The 22,352-nt window shown below is 44.4% G+C and overlaps 1 protein-coding gene across 5 annotated transcripts in view; it reads left to right on the top strand.

Moving 5' to 3' along the window:
- Positions 1–22,352, top strand: part of inpp4b (inositol polyphosphate-4-phosphatase type II B) — a 514,249-nt gene that overhangs the window by 253,040 nt on the left and 238,857 nt on the right. For 4 of the 5 annotated variants that reach the window (XM_078404977.1, XM_078404995.1, XM_078404967.1 and 1 more), the window contains one exon: positions 14,940–15,058. The exons of the other annotated variant lie outside the window; for it this stretch is intronic. In XM_078404977.1, the coding sequence (XP_078261103.1) occupies positions 14,940–15,058 (119 nt within the window). The remainder of the gene's footprint in view (positions 1–14,939; positions 15,059–22,352) is intronic. 5 annotated transcript variants of the gene reach the window in all.

The raw sequence follows: 22,352 nt of genomic DNA, 5'->3' as shown, positions 1-22,352 counted from the left end.
AATTTTCAATCAGTGACTGAATCTCCACAAATCTCTGGTACAGACAATTACAAAAAATTGCAACCCATCCAAGAAAGCTCAACCTCAACAAATGTCACCTCAACTCAACCCCAACAAATTGGCCTTTCATTCACAGAATATGGCATGTTTTAGACTCTCCAGCTGCAGGAAACACATTTTCAGTAACCACCCTGCTTATCTTCTCAGAACCTAACAGATCTGAATACAGACCACATTCTGGAAATTCCTCAGTTCCATTCTTTCCCTGTTAAAACAACATTATTTGCCTCTTTAAAGTTTATTTACTTAAAGTAGCAATGTATAGTGCAGTTTAAAAACCAGTGCTGCTGAGGTTATTCGCATAAGTGTCATATTACGTGAGCGTCATATTACTCGACATTAACACCAACACCAACATTATATATAGTATCTATAGTTTTATATAATCTATGGATATTATGTTTGCAGACCCGTTAAGCTGCTGCAAGTAATAATTTCATTGTTTTATTGTCAGTACATATGATATTTAAACTCTTGACCACGCTGTTTCAGAAAGTAAGGCATTTATAATAATATTTAAAAGATAATTGGACAGGTATCATATCATATCATATATATACAGCGCGGAAACAGGCCTTTTCGGCCCACCAAGTCCGCGCCGCCCAGCGATCCCCGCACATTAACACTATCCTACACCCACTAGGGACAATTTTTTACATTTACCCAGTCAATTAACCTACATACCTGTACGTCTTTGGAGGTACATGGATCGGAAAGATTTAGAGGGATACTAGACCAAGTGGACCCATTGGGCCCACAACTCATAGGGTTGCCATTGTGATGGGGAAAATCGCCCTTTTTCTTTAAAATAAATGGCTTTAAACATTTTTTTGTTTAAATCTCAATGAAAATCGCGATTTTTCTTTAAAATTGTGTTTTTTTCTGCATTGGTCTAGCACCCTCCCCTCCCCTCCCTCACTCCATCCCCTCAACCGCTCTTCTTCCCCACCCACTCCCCCCCTTCCCCTCCCACCCCCCAGTGACCCACTCCATCCACCCCCTTATCTCCCCCCCCTCCATTCTTAGAGGCTCTCCGGCGGCGCCGCCATTCCCGCCCGTTGGGTTTCCATTGTGATGTCGAACATGGAGGTATTACTGCGCATGGGCGGCTGACGGGCACAGCAAGTGGAAAAGGGATTTATTAAAGTTTAAAATATGAATAACAAAATATAACAATTTGAACATTAATAGGATTTCTTGATGCAGGAATTTTCAACATCAGCATCATTTCCCCTTTTCACAACAGGAAGGAGTTGTCGAAAATCACCACAACAAAAGGTAAGAATGCCGCCAAAAGGCTCATCGTTCTTTTTGCATAGATCTCGAAGAGTTCTGTCCACTGCTTCAAAGCTCTCTCTCCTAATCATCGGGCACTCATCCCAAAAAATCAGTCTCACATTTCTGATCAAATGAACCATGTTGGAGTTCTTCTCAATGTTGCACATTGTATTATCGGTCACTTCGATGGGTATCTTGAATCAAGAATGTGCAGTTCTTCCACTAGGCATCAAAGTAGCTGCTATACCAGAGGATGCTACAGCAAAAGCAACATCAACTTGACCTCGAACTTTGGAGAGGATCAAATTGGTGAGAATTGTTTTGCCCATTCCTGCTGGTGTATCAATGAAAAACATTGAAGGAACATTCCTTTCCAAGCAGCTGCACACATGGTCATACACTGCTCTTTGCTCAGCATTCAGCAGAGGCTCCTTCTCTTCAACAAATCACTGTTCTTCAGGTCTATTGTGCTGCAGTTCACTCAGCAATTCTGGATTGCTACTATCAAGGTTCATCCTTCCATGTCTTGGTAGTGGCACATGAAAGTATCCCAGTGTCTTGTTGTAATTCACAAGCTTGTCTTGAATATACAACGGAGCCTGATCATGATGCCTCTCATCAATCATGATATTTGGATCATCGATTGTTCTCCATTCTCTTTGAAGGTAATCTTCAGACATTGAATACTTGACGCGATCCCATAATTGTCGAGAAGAGTTAATCTCAGCAATCATCAGCAAAACAAACAAATCTCTCATTGCTTCGGGGAGTCTTGTCCATTCAGCATCTTCCATCGCCTGTTGCCAATGGTCGTCAGTTTGCAACAAACCTTTCTATGCAGACGTCTTTGAAGGAAGGAAGAATATGTCCATCATGCGTCCTCAATGAATTGAAGGATACTGGCCCTTTTACGTGATGGAGAAGCAGTCTCAAGTAGTAGAGGTCACATCTTGGAGAAACCGTATACACTCGTCCCAGAACGTTGGCTTCAAAAATACCTGGAAGATCTTCCACTATCTTCCCAAACTTCCTTCTTTGCCATTTCTTATTGTTCCATGTGTAAAATCGGGGTACATCACTGTAGTACAGTGTTCTTGCAAATTGATCTCGAGAACACAATTCCATGAATTCAGTTAAAGTTGTTCTCGTGATAGCCTCATTTCTCACCAGCCGACCAGCATCGACTCTGATGACGACTTGTTGTTCTTGTGGTAGATGTACCTGGAGTCGAATGACAGCGGGGCATCTCTCATGAGTTGGAAATCCAAGAATTTTAATCCCATTGCTTCCGACAGACCAATGTATCTGCCAGTAAAGTACTGTGCAATTTCGTCATCCCTGTTAATTCCCAAAACTGCTTGCTCACTCCCCTTCAAGGTGTGCTTGAACACGTATTTGACCGACTTTACAGAGGAGCATATCTCAACGTTGATGTAACATTTGAACAACTTCAAGAGTTGAGCATTACAGGGCACCACCCATTCAGACGTAATAGGTTGATCCTGGCGTCCTTCTTGATGTCCCTGAAATCCTCCCATATCCAGAGATCGTCTCCTGTACAGAGGATGTGACTCATCTCCACACCTTGTGCTTTCGATAAACGGCTTTGGGAATCTCTGCATCTTCCATTCTTCCAACATAGAGAGGTGTGGTCGCAGTATGGTTCATGAACAGACCTCCCAACATTTGGTTTTACAAATTCATAATTTTGATGTCCAAAATTCAGAATTTTACATCAAATTCATAATATAGCACATAATGCAACTTTTCAGGAAAAAAAAGTAAGCACGCCAAATGTGCATACGCATTGTGCTACATTCATGTGTGAAAATGACTATTATTTCCAACAGTCTGTAGTTCATGGACTACATGTACAATGCCAGGCCTCCCATGAGTATATTCTAGTATTTATAGAAAGGTAATTGAACAGAAATACTTTTTACAACAAAGAAAAAATTATTATGTTTTGGTTTTTCTATTTTGGTTATCTGTACACATCCCAATTCTCTTGGTATTGAATAAAACAACAATGATCATAATATGTATGACTAAGTTATGAAGAAAGAGTTCCATTTAAAACTGCACATATCTAATTTAATTGAAGACATACTTGCAACAGTGGTCTTCAACAGCAAATCACAACGGCGGCGGGCGTCGAGGTGAGGCGAGGTCTGGGGAGCGGCTAGGCGAGGCAGGCCCGGCGACGCAGGGGCCCGGCGAGTGGCGAGGAGCGGGCCCGGCGAGAGGCGAGGAGCGGGCCCGGCGAGAGGCGAGGCGAGTCCCGGCGAGCAGCGACGAGTATCCCGGTGAGCGGTGAGGCAAGGCGAGGCCTGGTGAGCGGCGAGGCGAGGGCCAGCAAGCCAAGGTGAAGCCCACTGAGCGGCGAGACCCAGCGGAATGCGAGGCCTGGCGGACGGCGAGGCCCGGCGGGCGAACGGCGAGGCGAGGCCCAGCGAGCGGAGAGGCGAGGCCCAGCGAGCGGAGAGGCGAGGCGAGGCCTGGCAAGTGGAGAGGCGAGGCCCGGCAAGCGGTGAGACCCGGCGGGCAGCGAGGCGAGGCCCGGCGAACCGAGGTGAGGCCCACTGAGCGGAGAGGCCTGGCGAGGCAAGAGACGAGGCCCGGCGGAGAGCAAGGCCCGGCAGGCGGCAAGGCAAGACTCGGCGAGAGGCGAGGTGAGTCGAGGCCCGGCCCAGCGAGCGTAGCGGCGAGGAGAATCCCGGTGAACGGCAAGGCCCGGCCTGGATAGGCAACGCCGGACGAGCGGCGAGGCCAGGCAAGAGGCGTGGCGAAGCGGGGTGGGGCGAGTGGTGGGGCAAGTGTCAAGACATGTGTTTCCGGAAAAATGTAAGGCGAAATCGGAATGGCAGAAATAAAATAAGAAGGTGGAAGCTTTCTGCCAAATTCGGAAGGGTTCGTTGGTCTGTATGACCTCGGAGGTCTTCCTCCCTCTTGGCATGATGTTAAAAAGAGTTAGGTATTGATCAAGTGAAGGCAGGGGGGATAAAGGGGGAGGAGGGGGGATGGAGTGTGTGAGTGGGGAGGGGGGAGAGAAGGGAGGGTGGGAGGAGGGGGGGAGAGGAGTGAGGGGGGAGAGGAGGGAGAGGGGTAGAGGAGGGAGGGCGGAGAGGAGGGAGGGGGAAGAGGAGGGAGGGGTAGAGGAGGGAGGAGGGAGAGGAAGGAGGGGGGTGGAGGGAGAGGGAGAGGAGAGGAGGGAGTGGGGGAAGAGCAGAGGAGGGAGAAGAGCGGGGGGAGAGGACGGGGGAGAGGTGGGGCTGGAGAGATGGGGGGAGGGGTGGGGGGAGAGGTGGGGGGGAGAGGATGGGGGGGAGAGGAGGGGGGAGAGAGAGAAGGGGGGAGAGAGGAGGGGGAGAGGAGGGGGAGAGAGAGGAGGGGGAGAGAGAGGAGGGGGAGGGAGAGGAGTGGGGGGAGAGGAGTGGAGAGGGAGGGAGAGGAGTGGGGGGAGAGGAGTGGAGCAGGAGGGAGAGGAGTGGGGGAGAGAGGAGGGGGAGAGAGAGGAGTGGGTGGAGAGGAGTGAAGGGGGAGGGGGATCCGGCGCTGAGCGAATGCGGGAGGGGTTTGGGCACAGCGGGTTCGCTTGGTCTAGTTAGTCTGACCTTTAACTGCTCGGTGGTAGATCCAGGGCTGAGCCGGGAAGGAGACACCCGTGGCTGAGAGCGGCAGCAGCAGCGATGATGCTGAGCGGGAGCTGAAGGTTCAGTGGCGACGGCAGCGATGGGGTTTAGAGCGGAACTGGGAGCAGCGGTGGCCATGATGGAGATGCCTTGGGTTTAGAGCAGCAGTGGGAGCAGCGGCGGTGGTGTGATGGCTCAGCGGAGCTGGAGAGCGGAGTGGCGGCCATGATGGAGACACCCGGGGTTTGGAGCGGGAAGGAGAAGCAGCGGCGGCGGCGAGATGGATCAGCGAGGCTCTGGGGCCTAGCAGTGAAGGAGACGCCCGGGGTTTGCAGCGACGGCAGAAGTGATGGGGCGCCGGCCATGATGGATATACGCCTGGGGTTTGGAGCGGCGGCGGTGACGCTCCCCCCACTTGGGCCGCGGAACCAAACGGGCGTCTGCCGGGAAGTGGGAGCTGAACGAAAATGACGACCCTCCCCCTAACTGCGCACGCGCAGTCACCCGGTGGCCATCTTATGTAAGAATAGGCGCTGGTCTGGGGGCCATCTTATGTAAGGACCGGCCCCAACTGCGCATGCGCTGGTTTTAAAAAACTTTAAAATGTGAATAACTTTTAAAATATAACACCAATTTCAATAAAACGACCATTTTTACCATTAAAGCGATGACTGTAAATAAGGTGGGCCTAAAAATGTTGCGCTATCGTGTACAGTTTTGGCTGAAGTTCAAACAAACAAACAAACGAGAGTTTTAGTATATAGATGGGCCAAACACAGGCAGGTAGGACTAGTGCAGATGGAACGTCTTTGTCAGCATGGGCAAGTGAGGGTCTGTTTCCATGATGTATGACTATGACAAAATGTCTTACAAGACTGATCAAAATGAGTCCTGAAAACGTAGTTTTTCATTACATCTACTCTCCTTGTCTTTGCATTTTTCACACTCTGCTAACACAACTTCTTCCATCACACTTGTCCACTTTCAAATACAGCTTACTACTTGAAACGTTTCTGCATTGAAGCATTGCATATCAATACATCTTTCACAATTTCTGCACACCATGTCAAGGGGATAATGCCACACTCCTGGATCTTGCAACAACTCACATCTTCACATGCAATATAAACATATTTAAGGCAGATACCACCACTGCACATGTCCATAAGTATAATTCCCATACAAATATCATCAGGGAGTAATATCTAAGGATGCTTGCAGTTTGCCATATAATACCGAAGGAGTACGTCTCCTACATTGTGAGAACTCTTGCTATCACAGCTTCATAGAAGGCTGGCCAAAACTTATAGTCATGCATATACCAAATGCAACACCTGTCCCTTTACCTCCCCCCTCAACTCCATCCAAGGACCCAAACAGTCTTTCTAGGTGAGACAGAGGTTCACCTGCACCTCCTCCAACCTCATCTACTGCATCCGCTGCTCTAGATGTCAACTTCTTTACATCAGTGAAACCAAACGCAGGCTCGGCGATTGTTTCGCTCAACACCTTCGCTCAGTCCACCTTAACCAACCTGACCTCCCGGTGGTTGAGCACTTCAACTCACCCTCCCACTCCCAGTCTGACCTTTCTGTCATGGGCCTCCTCCAGTGCCATAGTGAGGCCCACCAGAAATTGGAGGAACAGCACCTCATATTTCGCTTGGGCAGCTTGCAGCCCAGCGGTATGAACATTGACTTCTCCAACTTGAGTTCCTGTGTCCCTCTCTTCCCCTCCCCTTCCCAGTTCTCCCTCTATCTTCCTGTCTCCACCTATATCCTTCCTTTTTCCTGCCCCCTTACATCAGTCTGAAGAAGGGTCTCGACCCGAAACGTCACCCATTCCTTCTCTCCTGAGATGCTGCCTGACCTGCTGAGTTACTCCAGCATTTTGTGAATAAATACCTTCGATTTGTACCAGAATCTGCAGTTATTTTCTTACACATCATGCATATACCTATCATCTGGGATAATCATAGATAATTTCAGTATTCACTGAAAACTTGTCTCTTAAAAATGTTCAAAAGTGGCAACCATGCACTCATCTCGTTGACACAAGCAACAAATGTTGCCTTCAAACATATCCAGATATCAATATCTGCAAAACGATGCATGCTACAGTGCACAGTAAATGTTCCTTTTACATTGAAAATACAATTAAAATATATTAAATGTTGTGGCGGTCCCTGGGGATCAGGCCACTCCTTGGGTCAGCCCCCTCGTCACGTGATGGACAGGCGTAAGGGGTTAAAAGCAAGCCCGTTGGGAGGCGTGGCTCATCCCTAGGTGGACTACGCTGTGAGCAGGAGCTCACAGCCTAATAAAGACCCTTATCTAAAACTGCCTGGCGTCTTGCATTTTCTCTGGCCTCCGCCAGGCCACTACACTGGTGACCTCGACATTCATCACGCGTCGTGATGTCTCGCAGTAATGCGCAACCCGGTCCTGCCGACCTCGATGCCGTCTCCCTCAAACTCCCGACCCTGTGGACCGAAGAGCCTGAGGTCTGGTTCCAGCAGGCAGAGGCACAGTTTGCTGTGCGAGGCGTGACCGTGGACCAAACGAAGTATTTCTACGTCGTCGGCGCCCTGGACCAGGAGACAGCAAGACCTGAACGACCCCCCCGCGGCTAACAAATATGCGGGCCTCAAAGACCTCCTTATCAGGAGGTTCGGCCTCAACGAGGCCGAGCGGGCAACTCGAATTATGAGCAAGGAGGGCCTCGGGGACCGACGCCCGTCGGCCCCACTGGAGGACTGCCAGTTTGTGTTCCTGCGCAGGGACGCGCACCGATCACCTCTCCAGCGGCCGTACGAGGGCCCCTTCCGGGTCCTGCAACACGGCTCGGCCACATTCGTTCTGGACATGGGGAGTCGCAGCGAGACTGTTTCGGTCGCACGGCTGAAGCCGGCACACGTGGACATTGATCGGCCGGTGCCGGTTGCGCAGCCCCGCCCGTGCGGTCGCCCCCCGTCCACGTTACCCCCGCCAGTGTCTGCTACGACCCCTCCACCTGTCGGTCAGTCGCCGGTCCCTGCGCCGGTCATGGTGCGCACCCGGGCTGGTCGCCTCGTGCGCCCTCCTGTCCGTTTTGTACCTCCGGTTCTTGGGGGGGGGGGGGGTCCTGTGGCGGTCCCTGGGGATCAGGCCACTCTTTGGGTCAGCCCCCTCGTCACGTGACGGACAGGCGTAAGGGGTTAAAAGCCAGCCCATTGGGAGGCGTGGCTCATCCCTAGGTGGACTATGCTGTGAGCAGGAGCTCACAGCCTAATAAAGACCCTTATCTAAAACTGCCTGGCGTCTTGCCTTTTCTCTGGCCTCCGCCAGGCCACTACAATGTATTATTTGCAAGTGAGCTTTATAGCCGACCACCTAACATGTATTGCTTTTGTTTTCATGGGTCCTGCAGAGTGGCAGGGAAGGGATAACTGAGCCACATCCTTCTACTCTAGGGTAACTGCAGGAGTCATTTGCAGAGCAGAAGTTGCAGGCACCAGCAACTGCAGAAGAAAAGCACCCATTGCAATCATCAGTGCACTAGTCCTGCATCTCTACAGATACTAGTACCAAAAGAGAATAAAGTAGATCTGAGGATCACATTTCACCAGAGGAGACAACCGGCTCCAATAGCTGCAGTCCAACAGTAAAGAAAAGGGACCTTGTGTCTCAACTAAGGAAGACCTGTCAGTAGCATTGACTTGAATGGTTCAGCTCACCATGGTAGGGATGCATGTAGGAGAAAGTTATTTGGCTGACACTCTAAAATGATCGGTCTGTCAGGCAGGCTCCATGAGGAGGAGCATGGAGGAGTCCATGTCCAATTTTGCCAGGAGATGGTAGAGAGCTGGAAGAAGCAGCTAAGGGAGTGGACAATAAGCCTGGCCATATAAGATCATTCTAGTGTGTCATGGTAATTTAATGTTATATATAATAATGGACACTTTTAGATGTTTCAAAGCTTATTGTGTTGGTTTACTACAGAAACCAGACTTTCTCAGAAATCCAAAAGTAGGACAGACATTGTAACACCAAGACTAGTCTGATCCCAGAGGCAGAGCAGCAGCCAGTAAGTTGAAGAAACAAGGAACTGCAGATGCTGATTTACCAAAGAGAGACAAAATGCTGGAGTAACTCAGCGGGTCAGGCAGTCTGAGGGGTCAGGCTGAAGAAGGGTCCCAACCCAAAAAGTCACCTATCCATGTTCTCCTGGGATGCTACCTGACCATTCAGTTACTCCAGAATGTTGTGTCTAGCTAGTGTTGAAATGCCTTTGAAACTGCATGGAGGATCTCATTTTTGTGATAACGCTCCATTAAAAACAATCTGTGCTTCATTTCTTCTGCTTTGAGAAATTTCTGTCAATCACGTCCTTGTGGGAAAACAAATGTAGATATAGTACATCCGTACAAAACTCCTTGTGAGACAGCTTGAATGTTGCATTTCTTTCACAAGGGCTTTGTGGGACCACTTGTAATTACTGACCAAGTTTCTATTGTGCAGACACAGGGCTTATCCTATTCTGTCGTGAATTAGTATAAGAATTAGCGTGAAACAATGAGAGTAATTTGAAAGTGAGTGTGGCGGAAGGGATGGATATTATGGGCCTTATAAGAACCTTTCCAAGGTCAAACACTGTCTCAAATAATGTTCAGAAGGATCCAGGATGGGGCTCATGATGCTGAGAGTTGGCTCCTCACCTTCATCAACTTTCTGCTTCAACTACAGGTCTTGGTGGATGTCATGATATGGGCCTTGATCCTGCTTCTGTCTTGACTGATGATCCTTACCTTGCTCCATCTTGGCACCCAATGGCTGAGTTCAGATGATGGTCAAATAAGAGTGAATATACTTAGGAGAATTCAGAAATGAAAGTGAATATCCCTGGCTGTTCTGTCTGACCCTATGGGTTGATGGAGAAGTAGGTGATCCTGTATTTGGAGTAGAAGGTGTCAGTGCTGATGTGATAAACAAGTTGTGATATGTTATATACATCAGCATTTATGGGCTGGAATGATCATAAGGGTAGTTGAGACTGAAGGTGATTGCGATTTTAACAGTGAGCTGTGTAGGGATGTCTGTGCTTTTATACTTGAGGAATCATACGGTGATGGATGTAAGTACACGCTTGTGGAATCTGTGAATGTCTGTTGTGCTTATAAGACTCACACATTTCATCTATGAAAAGGAGAGGTAATTCAGGTCAAATGGCCACTGTAAATGTGTTTTGGTTGCAAAAAAAGGTTTTTGAAGGTGATTGGCAGTATGCTGAGGTATTAAAAGTATGTACTTTTAATGCAGCCATGGTATAATTGGCCTAGAAGTAATGTTGTTTTTGATCGAGTATTAATGAGAGCTGTTTCTTCTGTGAGTTAACTACAACAATTTGGTCAATGTCCAAATGGGACAAGTTACAGTTATTATATAGACAATAGGCGCAGGAGTGGGCCATTCGGCCCTTCGAGCCAGCACCGCCATTCACTGTGATCATGGCTGATCATCCACAATCAGTACCCCGTACTGAAAGCATCCAGAGAATCGGCCTCCACTGCCTTCTGAGGCAGAGAATTCCACAGATTCACAACTCTCTGGGTGAAAAGGTTTTACTTCATCTCCGTTCTAAATAGCCTACCCCTTATTCTTAAACTGTGACCCCTGGTTCTGGACTCCCCCAACATCGGGAACATGTTTCCTGCCTCTAGCGGGTCCAATCCCTTAATAATCTTATATGTTTCAATAAGATCCCCTCTCATCCTTCTAAATTCCAGTGTATAGAAGGCCAGTCGCTCCAGTCTTTCAACACATGACAGTCCCGCCATTCTGGGAAATAATCTCGTGAACCTACGCTGCACTCCCTCAATAGCAAGAATGTCCTTCCTCAAATTTGGAGACCAAAACTGCACATAATACTCCAGGTGTGGTCTCATCAGGACCCAGCACAACTGCAGAAGGACCTCTGCTCCTAACCCTCAACTCCTCTTGTTATGAAGGTCAACATGCCATTAGCTTTCTTCACTGCCTGCTGTACCTGCATAATTATTTTCAGTTATCCAGCAATGGTGAATATGAAAATATTATGCAAAATGCAGGCACAGTGTCAGCGATAGATGCCAAGTCCTTCAGAGATGTGTGCAGATTATGTTCTTGCAGATGTTAGCAGCACATTACTGCCTTTTGGAGTTATCTGAACAAATTTCTAGATCACCTCACACTCTTTTGAACTGACGAGAATTGTCCTGTCCCACTCACTCTGCCCTCATGACAAATTCCACGGATCTCAGAATTTAGAAAGCAAATCACATCTGTACGACATCCAAGATGAGTATATCCTTAAGATAGGTACAAAATGCTGGAGTAACTCAGCGGGTCAATAGACAATAGACAATAGTCAGGCAGCATCTCTGGAGAAAAGGAAGGAATATAACCTCCTTGTCTGCAGAGAATAAAACTAGAGACTAACTATGTTCCAAGTGTGCTATCACCAAAATTTTGAATGAATACAGCAATGCTTCCTTAAATAAGCCATCTAACACTGAAGACCATCGCACTATTTAACTTCCAAATTGCTTTTGTACCTGCAATTTAACCTATTTCTGTTTCAAAACCAACACATCAAGATTTGTACACCCAATATCCATGGGTTCCTTCCCATTTAAAAGATATTATGTGGGTCAGACCTTGCTGGGAAACTGGCAGTTCTGTGATGAATTGCTGCTATTTGTCCTGTTTAGTGTCAGCATTTTCAGAACACCCATGCGAACCCGTAATTCTCAAACGGTGCTGCCTGAGTTCAGCCCATGGTTTCCCAGCTGGTCTTGACATGCAGTCCAGTGGCAGTGCATGAAGCTGATGAAACCTCAGCAGTTACACTGGGGAATCTGCTCACTGAACCTGTGCCAGATAGAGCATGAGCAAGAACAGTGAGCCTATTGATTTGAATGGACGCAAATGGCTGTGAGACCCCAGAGAGAACGGCAAGTATAAAGTAATTTAGATGTGTTTTAATTAATTGAGCTGCTCTAATATTCTTAACGTGTTTTAAGGGACTTATTTTTTTAACATTTCTATAATCCTTTTTTTCAATTGAACAATTCACTTTCAATAGTTTTAAAATATTTTTGAATGTTAGTGACCTCTAGAAACTTTCAAAAAGTCATTTTTTAACAGCTAGCAAAACTAAAACAAGCTTTTTCAAGTTGTTAAGGTTTTTTCTTCAGCCATTTTGTGAGCTGGGTTTGTTCTGGCCCACACATGCAACCTTATCACAAGACACAAGGCTTTGCTCCCATGAATGGCTTTTTCATTTGGTACCTATGCCCTCCCAGTAGGTAGCGAGTGTTCACTGTGGTGGGGAGGGTGAATTCCACAAAAGATCATAGTTCTGACGAGGGCACAGAGGCTGGTTCCAGTGAGATCTACTTTATTCTGTTTCCTTTTCTTCCTACCACTGTGAATAACACACTTCTGAAGATGATCTCTGGCCTAAATAGCCTACCTGTCGTCTGTGCTTTTTCACTATGAGCATCAACATCTAAGCTAGATCGTTATCAAGGTACTGCAAAGGGATTCGTGGAATGGCACTGGAGGAATCATGAACCTAGTTGGTCTAACAACTGAAAACCTATTCGGTATGAGCCTGGCATCATATTCATTGGTCTTTGTGCTGCCGCAGCCCTTTTAAGAGGTGCAGTTATGGCTTTAACAGAGCTGAGTTAGTTTCAACTGGTACAATCTGCCAACAAAATTATGTCAGTGCATCCAGCAGTAAGTCAAATGGCAATGGGCAGCAATTTCAGGATTACTACCTGTGCTGTATACTAACGAGGCAAGAAATAGAAAGATAGTTCAATACATGGCTAAGGAGAAGATGCAGAGGGGAAGGCCTTAGTAATCAGGGAGAATGTCACAACTGCACTCAGAGAGGACCTACTGGAGGGTTCATCCACTGAGGTGATATGGGTAGAGCTTAAACATAAGAAAGCTGTAATCACTGATCTACATATTCTGTCGACATAGCTGTTCCTCTATTATCCACCCAATAGCCAGCAGAATATGGAGGAACAGATATGTAGACAGATTATGGAACGATGTGAAAGCAATATGGTTGTCATGGGGGTGCATGTTTCTTGAAACATTATGCAGATAACACAAAAAAAATGTGGAGTGACAGACAATGAAGAAGGCTATCAAAGGATAGAGCAGGATATGGATCAGTTACAGATATGGACTAAGAATCAGCAGATGGATTTTGGATTGGGCAAGTATAAGGTGTCGCACTTTGAGAAGTCATATATATGGGTAAAGTTCACAGTTAGTGGCAGGATCCTTTTCAGCATTGATGTATAGAGGGATCTTGGGGTCCAAGTCCTTAGCTCCCTCAAAATAGCAACACAAGTAGATAGAGAGTAAACATGGTATGCTTGCCTTCATTGGTTGTGGTATCGAGTATAAGAGTCAGGAAGTCTTGATGACGTTCTGTCAGACTTTGGTTAGGCTGCATTTGGAGTTCTGCGTGCGGTTCTTGTCACCTCATTACAGAAAGGATGCAGAGTCTTTGGTCAGGCTGCAGAAGAGGTTTACCAGACTGCCTGAATTTTACAGTATTAGCTATAAGGAGAGGTTGGACAAACTTGGATTGTTTTCTCTGGAGTGTCAGAGGATGAGGGGAGGCCTGATGGAAGTGTGTAAAATTGTGGGAGGCATAGATAGATAGACATTCAAAATCTCTTCCCCGGGCTAGAAATGCAAGAGGGCATAGCGTTATGGTCAAAGGGGCAAAAAATATTATACAGAGAGAGGTAGGTTCCTGCATCCTTCTGCCAAGAGTTGTGATGGCGGAAGCATGTACACTAAGAGTAATTAAGGGGCTTTCAGATAGGCACATGAACGCGCAGGGAATGGAGGGATATGAATAAGTGCAGACAGATGGGATTAATTTAATTTGGCAATATGTTCAACACAGACATCATTCCTGTGCTGTTCTGTTCTATGGTCTATGGTTAATCTTATGGTGTGTGAGAACATTACTGTGATTACTCCATTACAAATCTAATGTTAGTAGCTACACTCGGCAATTAATTAATATTGCCAAATAATTTTTAGTAAATGTTTAGAATATTATTAATAAACAGTGTTTCTGCTTTGAAAACCTTTATGTGAAAACCTCTACCCAGATATCCTGTTTCACTGATTTGTGTTTGATTACTGTGCACTGTTATTGTAATAGTGCTCCTGGGGAATTCTGTTGAAAGTGCACTGCGGCACAGATTTCAGTTCCTGAACCACATTCCTTCTGGTAAATGCATTAGGCTGATTGATCTGCACCAGCTTGCAGCCAGCCAAGACAGTTTCCAAAATGTTTCCTGCCTCATTAATGTGCTTTTAATTTGGAGAATCTCTTGTTTCTGTGAATCATTAAAAAAAAATTAAACTGCCTCGTCCTGTGAGATTTGCGATTGAGTTCATTCCACTTTTTGCTACTGACTGCTGGTGGAACCATTCCTATACATGTAACAACACTGAGTGAAAGGCAGAAAAGTACTGAAGACAAGCTGGTTTCTGCATACAAAAACTATTCATAAGAAGCTTTTTCTTCTTTCCTGCTTAAAATTATATTGGATCCTGTGGGGTAGCAGATGGTTGAGTGAGTTATTTCCTGATAAAACATGGATAGTGTACACTATATGTCCATGCATGTGCAGATCAGACAACTGAAGAACATTTGGCAGTAAAACATTGGCAGGAAATCAAATAGAGGATGGTATAATTTATGGAAAATTCTCTAAACAAGCTTTGACATGTGACTTCCTTCAATAAGCTTTGCTTCCAAGGACTTCCTTTAGTTGGAAAGTTGCTCTGTAGAGCAGAGTGTTCTGCTGTGGCTACTGCCAGGTTGTTGAAAAGTGAGCTTTTTTTCCCCCTGATTTCTTTTAAAAAGTCCATCCTTACACTTCTTTTCTGCATTTTCTACCAGCATGCAAGGAACTGGTGACGACAACTCGTGATCGGAAACCAAATGCCTTTGTGCAGATCACTGTCATAAATCCCACACAGCAGAGCTTGACCAGATACTCTAATACTGAAACAGTGGAGGTAAGTGTATCATTGGTACATCATTTCACTTGCCTTCTGTATATGGATTTCCTAATATTTATTCTCACATATTTGCGAAGTTCCACCCCCAGCCCAGAAACAAATGGGATAAAGGGTAGAATCTGGAGTTGAAATGTAAGCTTTTTGTTAGAGTTAAATAATTTACCTGAACTAAGACTATAAGCTACCAGCAAAATGTAAGAGCTTAATTTTGCAGGAAATGTGAGTAGTGTGTTGGAAACCACTGCTAACTTTATATTTTTAATCTTATCACTGAGAGCAGTTGTGCTTCAGTAAAAGGCTGTGAAAATACCAAGTTAAAACTGGGAGGACAATGACCTGATTTGAATACATTTTTTTTACTGAAACAGGACATTTCATAATGGGCACAATATTCATATCTTAACATAAATGATACAGTCTCTACAGATTTATGGAAACAGAGATCTGTAGTTCTTGTTGTGGGCTTTACATGCTGATGTCTGTTTCTCCTGGATCTATCTGTTGAAGGCACAGGGCTGATTTCTGGCAACCTACTTGCATGATTCATGATGTGCTATTATGTGGTGATGTTTTGAGTTCCAGGCTTGTCTAGGTGTGCATAGTGCCTCAGTACATCACTATGCTATGATGCTCCTTAGTTTGTGCAAATATGAATCTAGGAATTGCAGAGAGACACTGTATGCTTATCAGTACTCACAAATAACATACATTACCATACAATTTTAGTGATGATAGATTGCAAAATACATAAGGATGAGTGTATCTGGTGTACAAAGTTTGCAGGCCTTTTATGTAAGTGTTACTTTAACAGACACTAAGAATATCATTAAAATTCGTGGTACCCTGCGGAATGCAAATACAATGCAAAGCACAGATAAAGCGGACAATTTCTCAAAGATTTCGGATGGCTTTTGGGAGTAAGTATTTTTCCAATGGATTACTCCTAGGCAGTTGTGTACTGGGGAACATTCTTAAAAGAAATGTTAAAAGCTTGGAAGAAAACCATCAAGCAAATAAATGACAACTGCTACATTCTGTTTAGATGTGGAGAATATGACAGGTGCTGAAGATGTTTCATCTAATCACTCAGCTTCCTGTAGCGTGCAAATTCAGCTGCTGCAAGCCAACCTTTTGGCCACTTTGAGGCAGTAATTTCATATTTCAAACCAGTCACTGCTCTCTGTCATTTCATGACAAGCAAAATGTGCTGTTGTTAAATTAAAAAGCAATTTTGATTTCACTGATTTAACATCTGATTGAAAAGTGGTGGCTTAATTTCCTTTGAAGTAGGTGTCTAATTTTGCTGAATGAAACTCAATTTGATTTTCCGGGTTCTTGTAATAGGAAATGTTGCATTTTCTGCAGGAAGCTTGTGGAGGAACTGAATTCATGGAACATAAGGCTTCTGGTTTTTGAACTAAAGTATTTACTGAAATTCCTTTGGCCTTATAAACCAGTACATAAAATCTGAGTAAATTGGTGCCTTTTTTAATATATTATAAATACGCTAATATGAAATTTATTCAAGACCTTCGAGTTAGGAATCTAGAAATGACTGTACCATTCAACAAATTTAAACCTATCGAATTACCCTTCAGTTTTCTCCTCTTTATTCCCAACAGTACTGATTTGTAATGATGTACGCAATTTCTTGACTATTCAGTGCCAGCAGGCATTTTGACTGTGGCAGGCAGGCATCACAACGAATCCGGCAGTTTTCCAGCAGGAGCTCCTAATCAAGGAAAAAAGAATTGCATTTAGACCATTAATTTTGTGATCTAATAATATACCAAAGAATTTCCTGACAATTATGTACTTTTGAGGCATAGTCATTATTCAAATAAGATTCCAACAGGTTGGTGGGCATGGTGCATGGCCACAATCCAATAGGTGGTGCAGCAGCAGACTTGCTGCCTTACAACACCAGGGACCTGAGTTTGATCCTGACTATGGGTGCTTGTTTGTATTGAGTTTGTACGTTCTCCTTGTGACTTGCGTGGGTTTTCTCTGGGAGCTCTGGTTTCTTCCCACACTCCAAAGACGTACAGGTTTGCAGGCTAATTGGCTTGGTATAATTGTAAATTATCCCTAATGTGTGTAGGATAGTGTTTGTGCAAGGGGATCGCTGATCGGTGCAGACTCAATAGGCTGAAGGGCCTGTTTCCGTGCTCTATCTCTAAACTAAACTAAGGTATTAAATAAGAAAGTAGGAAGACAACAATAAAATGAGGACAAGAATTAAGAATTGTTTTATTTTACATTTTTAATCTAGGGATGCTGAGGCCAATTATAATACTCTTATTGCAATAATTGGCTAAGTCCTTAGATCCAATTTTGCACCTTCTTGTTCTGAATAACCAATTTCAAAAGTGACTATTTTGCAATTGAGCTATTGGAGGAGATGCTATAAACTTTCTTGGAATTGCTTATTCTTTCTTTGTCTATTTAAGCTGGAAATAAAATTGTTCATTTTGTTTTGCATGTAATGTTTTAGTTACTTGCCATACCTTTGTTTTGTAATGTTTTAGTTACTTACCATACCATTTTAGGATATTATACTACAGTAAAGAGGAACGAGTGCCTCATTATATTCACATAATGTTGTTAAAATGTGATATTTCATCTGCATGTTAGAGCAGAGTTTAGCAAAGATATGACATCATATTCATCATGTAAATAACTGTCCAGCATCCATAAAAGACAGCATTCTTACCATGTTAATCAGAAACAGGGCGTGGGGGACAGGATATGTGCTTTATTCTGTAATTATATTGGTAGCTTGCAATCAATGGCAATGGCAAACCAGCAATATTAATTGTTGCAGCTGCTACTTGTAACTGCACACACCAATACATAGGTTACTTAGGTCCAGTGATAGCTCTGCCTCTGACAAAATAGGTGATTTATTTAAGATAGGGGAGGCCGTTGATTTGGGTTGTTTTGGTTCTTTGTGGTGTTGAGCAGCTGAAATATTCCTGTTATGTTTTTGTTTTGTAGGTGGGAGATGCTATCCTTTCTGAATGATGACATAATTAAATACCTCAATATTATCATTCAGTGGCAGAGAGTAGAGAACTGCACAGGAAACAAAAGTTCTTGAATACAAATTTTGGACAGTTTCCCATCTTACACCCTCCATAAATTAAAATTATAATCCACGCACATATATTTCTATACACTATAACCATTTCTACCTCTGTAATTGCATTCAATTTTACAACAATATCAGAACTCCCGTATATTCCCGCCTTCCTTCATCCACTTGTTATGTGAAGGTCTTCAGCTGGTGAGGCCTTAGCTTTGGAAGCCCTTCTGCAAACCTATCTAACCCTCCCTTCCTTTAAGATGTATATTTAAACAAGCCATTGGTTATCCAAAATGGTTTAGGATTTGTGGTAGTAATGGCAACAAAACTATTGGCATTCAATGCCATTACTTCAGAAAACTAATAGAAACTTTGTGGATCTTTGTGCATGCATAACTCCGCACAGAAATCCTGTTTCTGTCAGGAATTCAGTATTCCTTTGTAAGTATTGCCTTTGTTGGATCTACTGAATCCCACGACAGAAAGCAAAGAACAAACGAGGCTTAGCTGAACCAGATACCTTGTGTCACGTTTATTCCGGAAGCCCCTTTTACCTACATTCTCACCAATCATAACCCGTGTGCAGATAAGGTCAATTAGTGTGTCTGACCTTGGAGTTGTTATTGAGCTCTTGTGGCTGGACCTTCTCATGAGGCTGCTGGCGAGTCGCCAGCCGTGACAGGCTGTATGCAAAACCCACGTGGGCGTGAAGGCGCCACCTACATTGACATGAATTTCAGCGAGTTGGCCCACAGGAAAGTAGTCTGAAGATGTTGTACATTTTTGTACATAATATCTACATGTGTTCTTAATCATGTGCTACATTATTTCCTGTCCAACTATCGGGCCTAATTTAATCTTTTTACATTGTAATCCCCTCACAGAAATACTTCAAAATATAAGAGATTTTACAATTATTTTAAAGTATCTTTTAATGTATTTTTTTTGTTTCTGAGTGGCCTGGTGGCTTATTCCTGCTCCTAATATCTTGTGTACTTGCATTGGCAATGCAGCACACTGTGGGTTGGCCTGCAGAATGAGAGTATGATACTTAGCTGATGAGGGTCCTAATCTGGTGTTTTGCTGAGAATGCCAAGATTGTCCCAGGAGAGGATAACAATGGTTGCTCATGAACAATGTGATTCAACTTTCTTTGCAATTCCCCAAAAAGTATAATTCTATGCACCTTCACCTCAGAAATCACATTGTGCATGAGGATGACTTGAACCCATAAAAATCCAGTCGATTGAAGGATCTCGACCCAAAATGTCACCTATTCTCCAGAAATGCTGTTTGACCCACTGAGTTACTCCAGCTTTTTGTGTCAATCCTCAATTTTCCAGAATGATGTTTACTTTGAGGGGAAAAGGAATTTCATTTACTTAATGCCATAAAAGAAAGTGTAATATGACTGACTTCCAAGGCTTCCTAGTTATTTTTTTAAAGGCACTTGGGATCCTGTTAGTTCTCCAGGAGAATTATTTTACCTTCGGTCTCCTGGTCTGTAGCAAAGCAATCCGTACGCTGAATTGACTAACATTCAGGAAACACAGAGAACACCATAAGGCTTGTCTGGTTTATTTGAACTTCTTCTCAGACCTCCCACATGCAGATAACGAGATACACATGATTAAATAGGCCATGCAATGATGCCATACTTAGTTATACATGCAGATGGAAAGAGCCAGGAGTTTCAGCAATTAACTGATAGTCCTATTTACGGATTCACCCTCAACCCAGGCACACCAAAGGCCTACATTCACCTCATCAGCAACCTGAAAGCTCACATAACTGTGATTGAAGTGAGTCATTTTTGACCCCTGGATCTGTCTAAGAAGGAAGGGATGTTTCCTCCCACATCCCAACGATCAATCAGGTTTGTAGGTTAATTGGCCCTCTGTAAATTGCCTCTAGTGTATAGAGAGGGAATGAGAAAGTCAGATAACATAGAATTAGTATGTAAAACCAAGGAACTGCGGATGCTGGTTTGCAATAAAAGACACAAAGTGCTGGAGTAACTCAGCAGGTTAGACAGCATGTCTGGATAGTTAATGTTTCTTGTCGGGACCCTTCTTCAAACAGATAGTTTGTGGGGGGCACGGGGGGGGGGGAGGGGAGGTGGAGAATGATGATAGAAAGAAGGCGTAGGATAAAGCAAGCAATAGATAGATGCAGTTGGGGGGAGGGGGTTGATAGGCAAATGGTTGCACAAAGGACAAAGATGAAAAGACAGGAGGTGTAAATCAAAAGGATTGAAGAGTTGGGAACATAGGTGGAAGAGGAAAATGAGGGGGAAATAGGAGTGAGTCCAAGTGTGGCAAAGGTGAGAAGGAGGGGGGAGAGAATATTCATGGGGCGAGGGGGTGGTGGTTTGGTAGTTACCTAAGATTAGAGAATTCAATGTTCGTATTGTTGGGTTGTAGGTTTGTAGGATAATTGGCTTTTGTGGAAACATAGAGACATAGAAAAATAGGTGCAGGAGTAGGCCATTCAGTTCTTCGAGCCAGCACCACCATTCAATATGATCATGGCTGATCATCTAAAATCAGTACCCCGTTCCTGCTTTTCCCCCATATCCATTGATTCCTTTAACCCTGAGCTAAATGTAACTCTCTCTTGAAAACATCCAGTGAATTGGCCTCCACTGCCTTCTGTGGCAGAGAATTCCACAGATTCACAACTCTCTGGGTGAAAAAGGTTTTCCTCATCTCAGTCCTACCCCTTATTCTTAAACTGTGACCCCCTGGTTCTGGACTCCCCCAATATCGGGAACATTTTTTCTGCATCTAGCCTGTCCAATCCTTTAATAATTTTAGATGTTTCTATAAGATCCCCACTCATCATTCTAAATTCCAACAAATACAAGCCCAGTCGACCCATTCTTTCATCATATGGCAAGGAAATTGTCCCTTGTGTGTGGGGTAGAACTAATGTATGGGTGATCTCTGGTTGACACGGACTCGGTAGGCCGAAGGTCCTGTTACCGCGCTGTATCTCATCATCATCATCATCATATATATACAGCCGGAAACAGGCCTTTTCGGCCCTCCAAGTCCGTGCCGCCCAGCGATCCCCGTACATTAACACTATCCTACACCCACTAGGGACAATTTTTACATTTACCCAGCCAATTAACCTACATACCTGTACGTCTTTGGAGTATCTCTAAACTAAACTAAACTAAACTAAAAAACTTCTGAAGAAGGGTCTCGACACAAAACGTCACCCATTCCTTCTCTCCAGAGATGCTGCCTGTCCCGCTGAGTTACTCCGGCATTTTGGGTCTACCTTCAATTTTTAAAAAGGGTATTACGTGTGATGAGTCGTTCAGCTGGTTTGAAGGCCTCACAGCTGCTAGATGTTTTGATCCTTTGCATTGATCCTTGTCAGCAGCAGGCATCTAAAGAAAGGGAAACTCCTGCCATAGAGATTGCCTTGGTTTATTGGGAGCTTTCTAGGAGTATTGTTACTGTCTCCGAATTAATTATTGTGGATTAATATCCGTTGTGGCTCAGAGTGAGGTTTTGTTTTTCTCTACTCCCATATGTTTCTTGAGAAATTCTTTCCATGTTAAACTTGCAAAGGCTGAAACACACTTGGTATGGGAGCATCTGCGGAAAGAGAATAAAATGAGTTAACATTTCATTTTGAAGGCCCTTCAACAGAATTGAAAATGGAAGAGGTAGGGAAAGAATGCGGAGGAAATGACTACAACATAAGGAATATCTATGATGGGATAAGTCATGGGTTGCAGTAATAATACACTGTTTATGAAGATATCTAGTTTATAGAGTAGGTGGTGCAGCAGTAGAGTTGCTGCCTTGCAGCTCCAACAGCGCCAGAGACCCGGGATCGATCCTGACGGTACAAAGTTTGCTTTGCGGAGTTTGTACGTTCTCCCCGTGACCCACGTGGGTTTTCTCCGAGATTTGCGGTTTCCTCCCACATTCCAAAGACGTACAGGTTTGTAGGTTAATTCGCTTGGTATTATTGTAAATTGTCCCTAGTGTGTGTAGGATAGTGTTAGTGTGCGGGGATCGATGGTCAGCGCGGACTCGGTGGACCGAAGGGCCTGTTTCCGCACTGTATCTCTAAACTAAACAAAACTAATGGGTGAAGTTAGAGAGAGAAAATAAAGAGACACGTGAAAAGTGTGAATTGCAAGTGAAAGCTATTGCAGAGAACTGAAGGCAGAAGGAGCACGTT

This window comes from Rhinoraja longicauda, chromosome 1 (genome assembly GCF_053455715.1).
Source record: "Rhinoraja longicauda isolate Sanriku21f chromosome 1, sRhiLon1.1, whole genome shotgun sequence".
Classification (NCBI taxonomy): Eukaryota; Metazoa; Chordata; class Chondrichthyes; order Rajiformes; family Arhynchobatidae; genus Rhinoraja; species Rhinoraja longicauda.
Note: the sequence above shows the minus strand (reverse complement) of the source record. Positions and strands in the feature narration are given on the sequence as shown.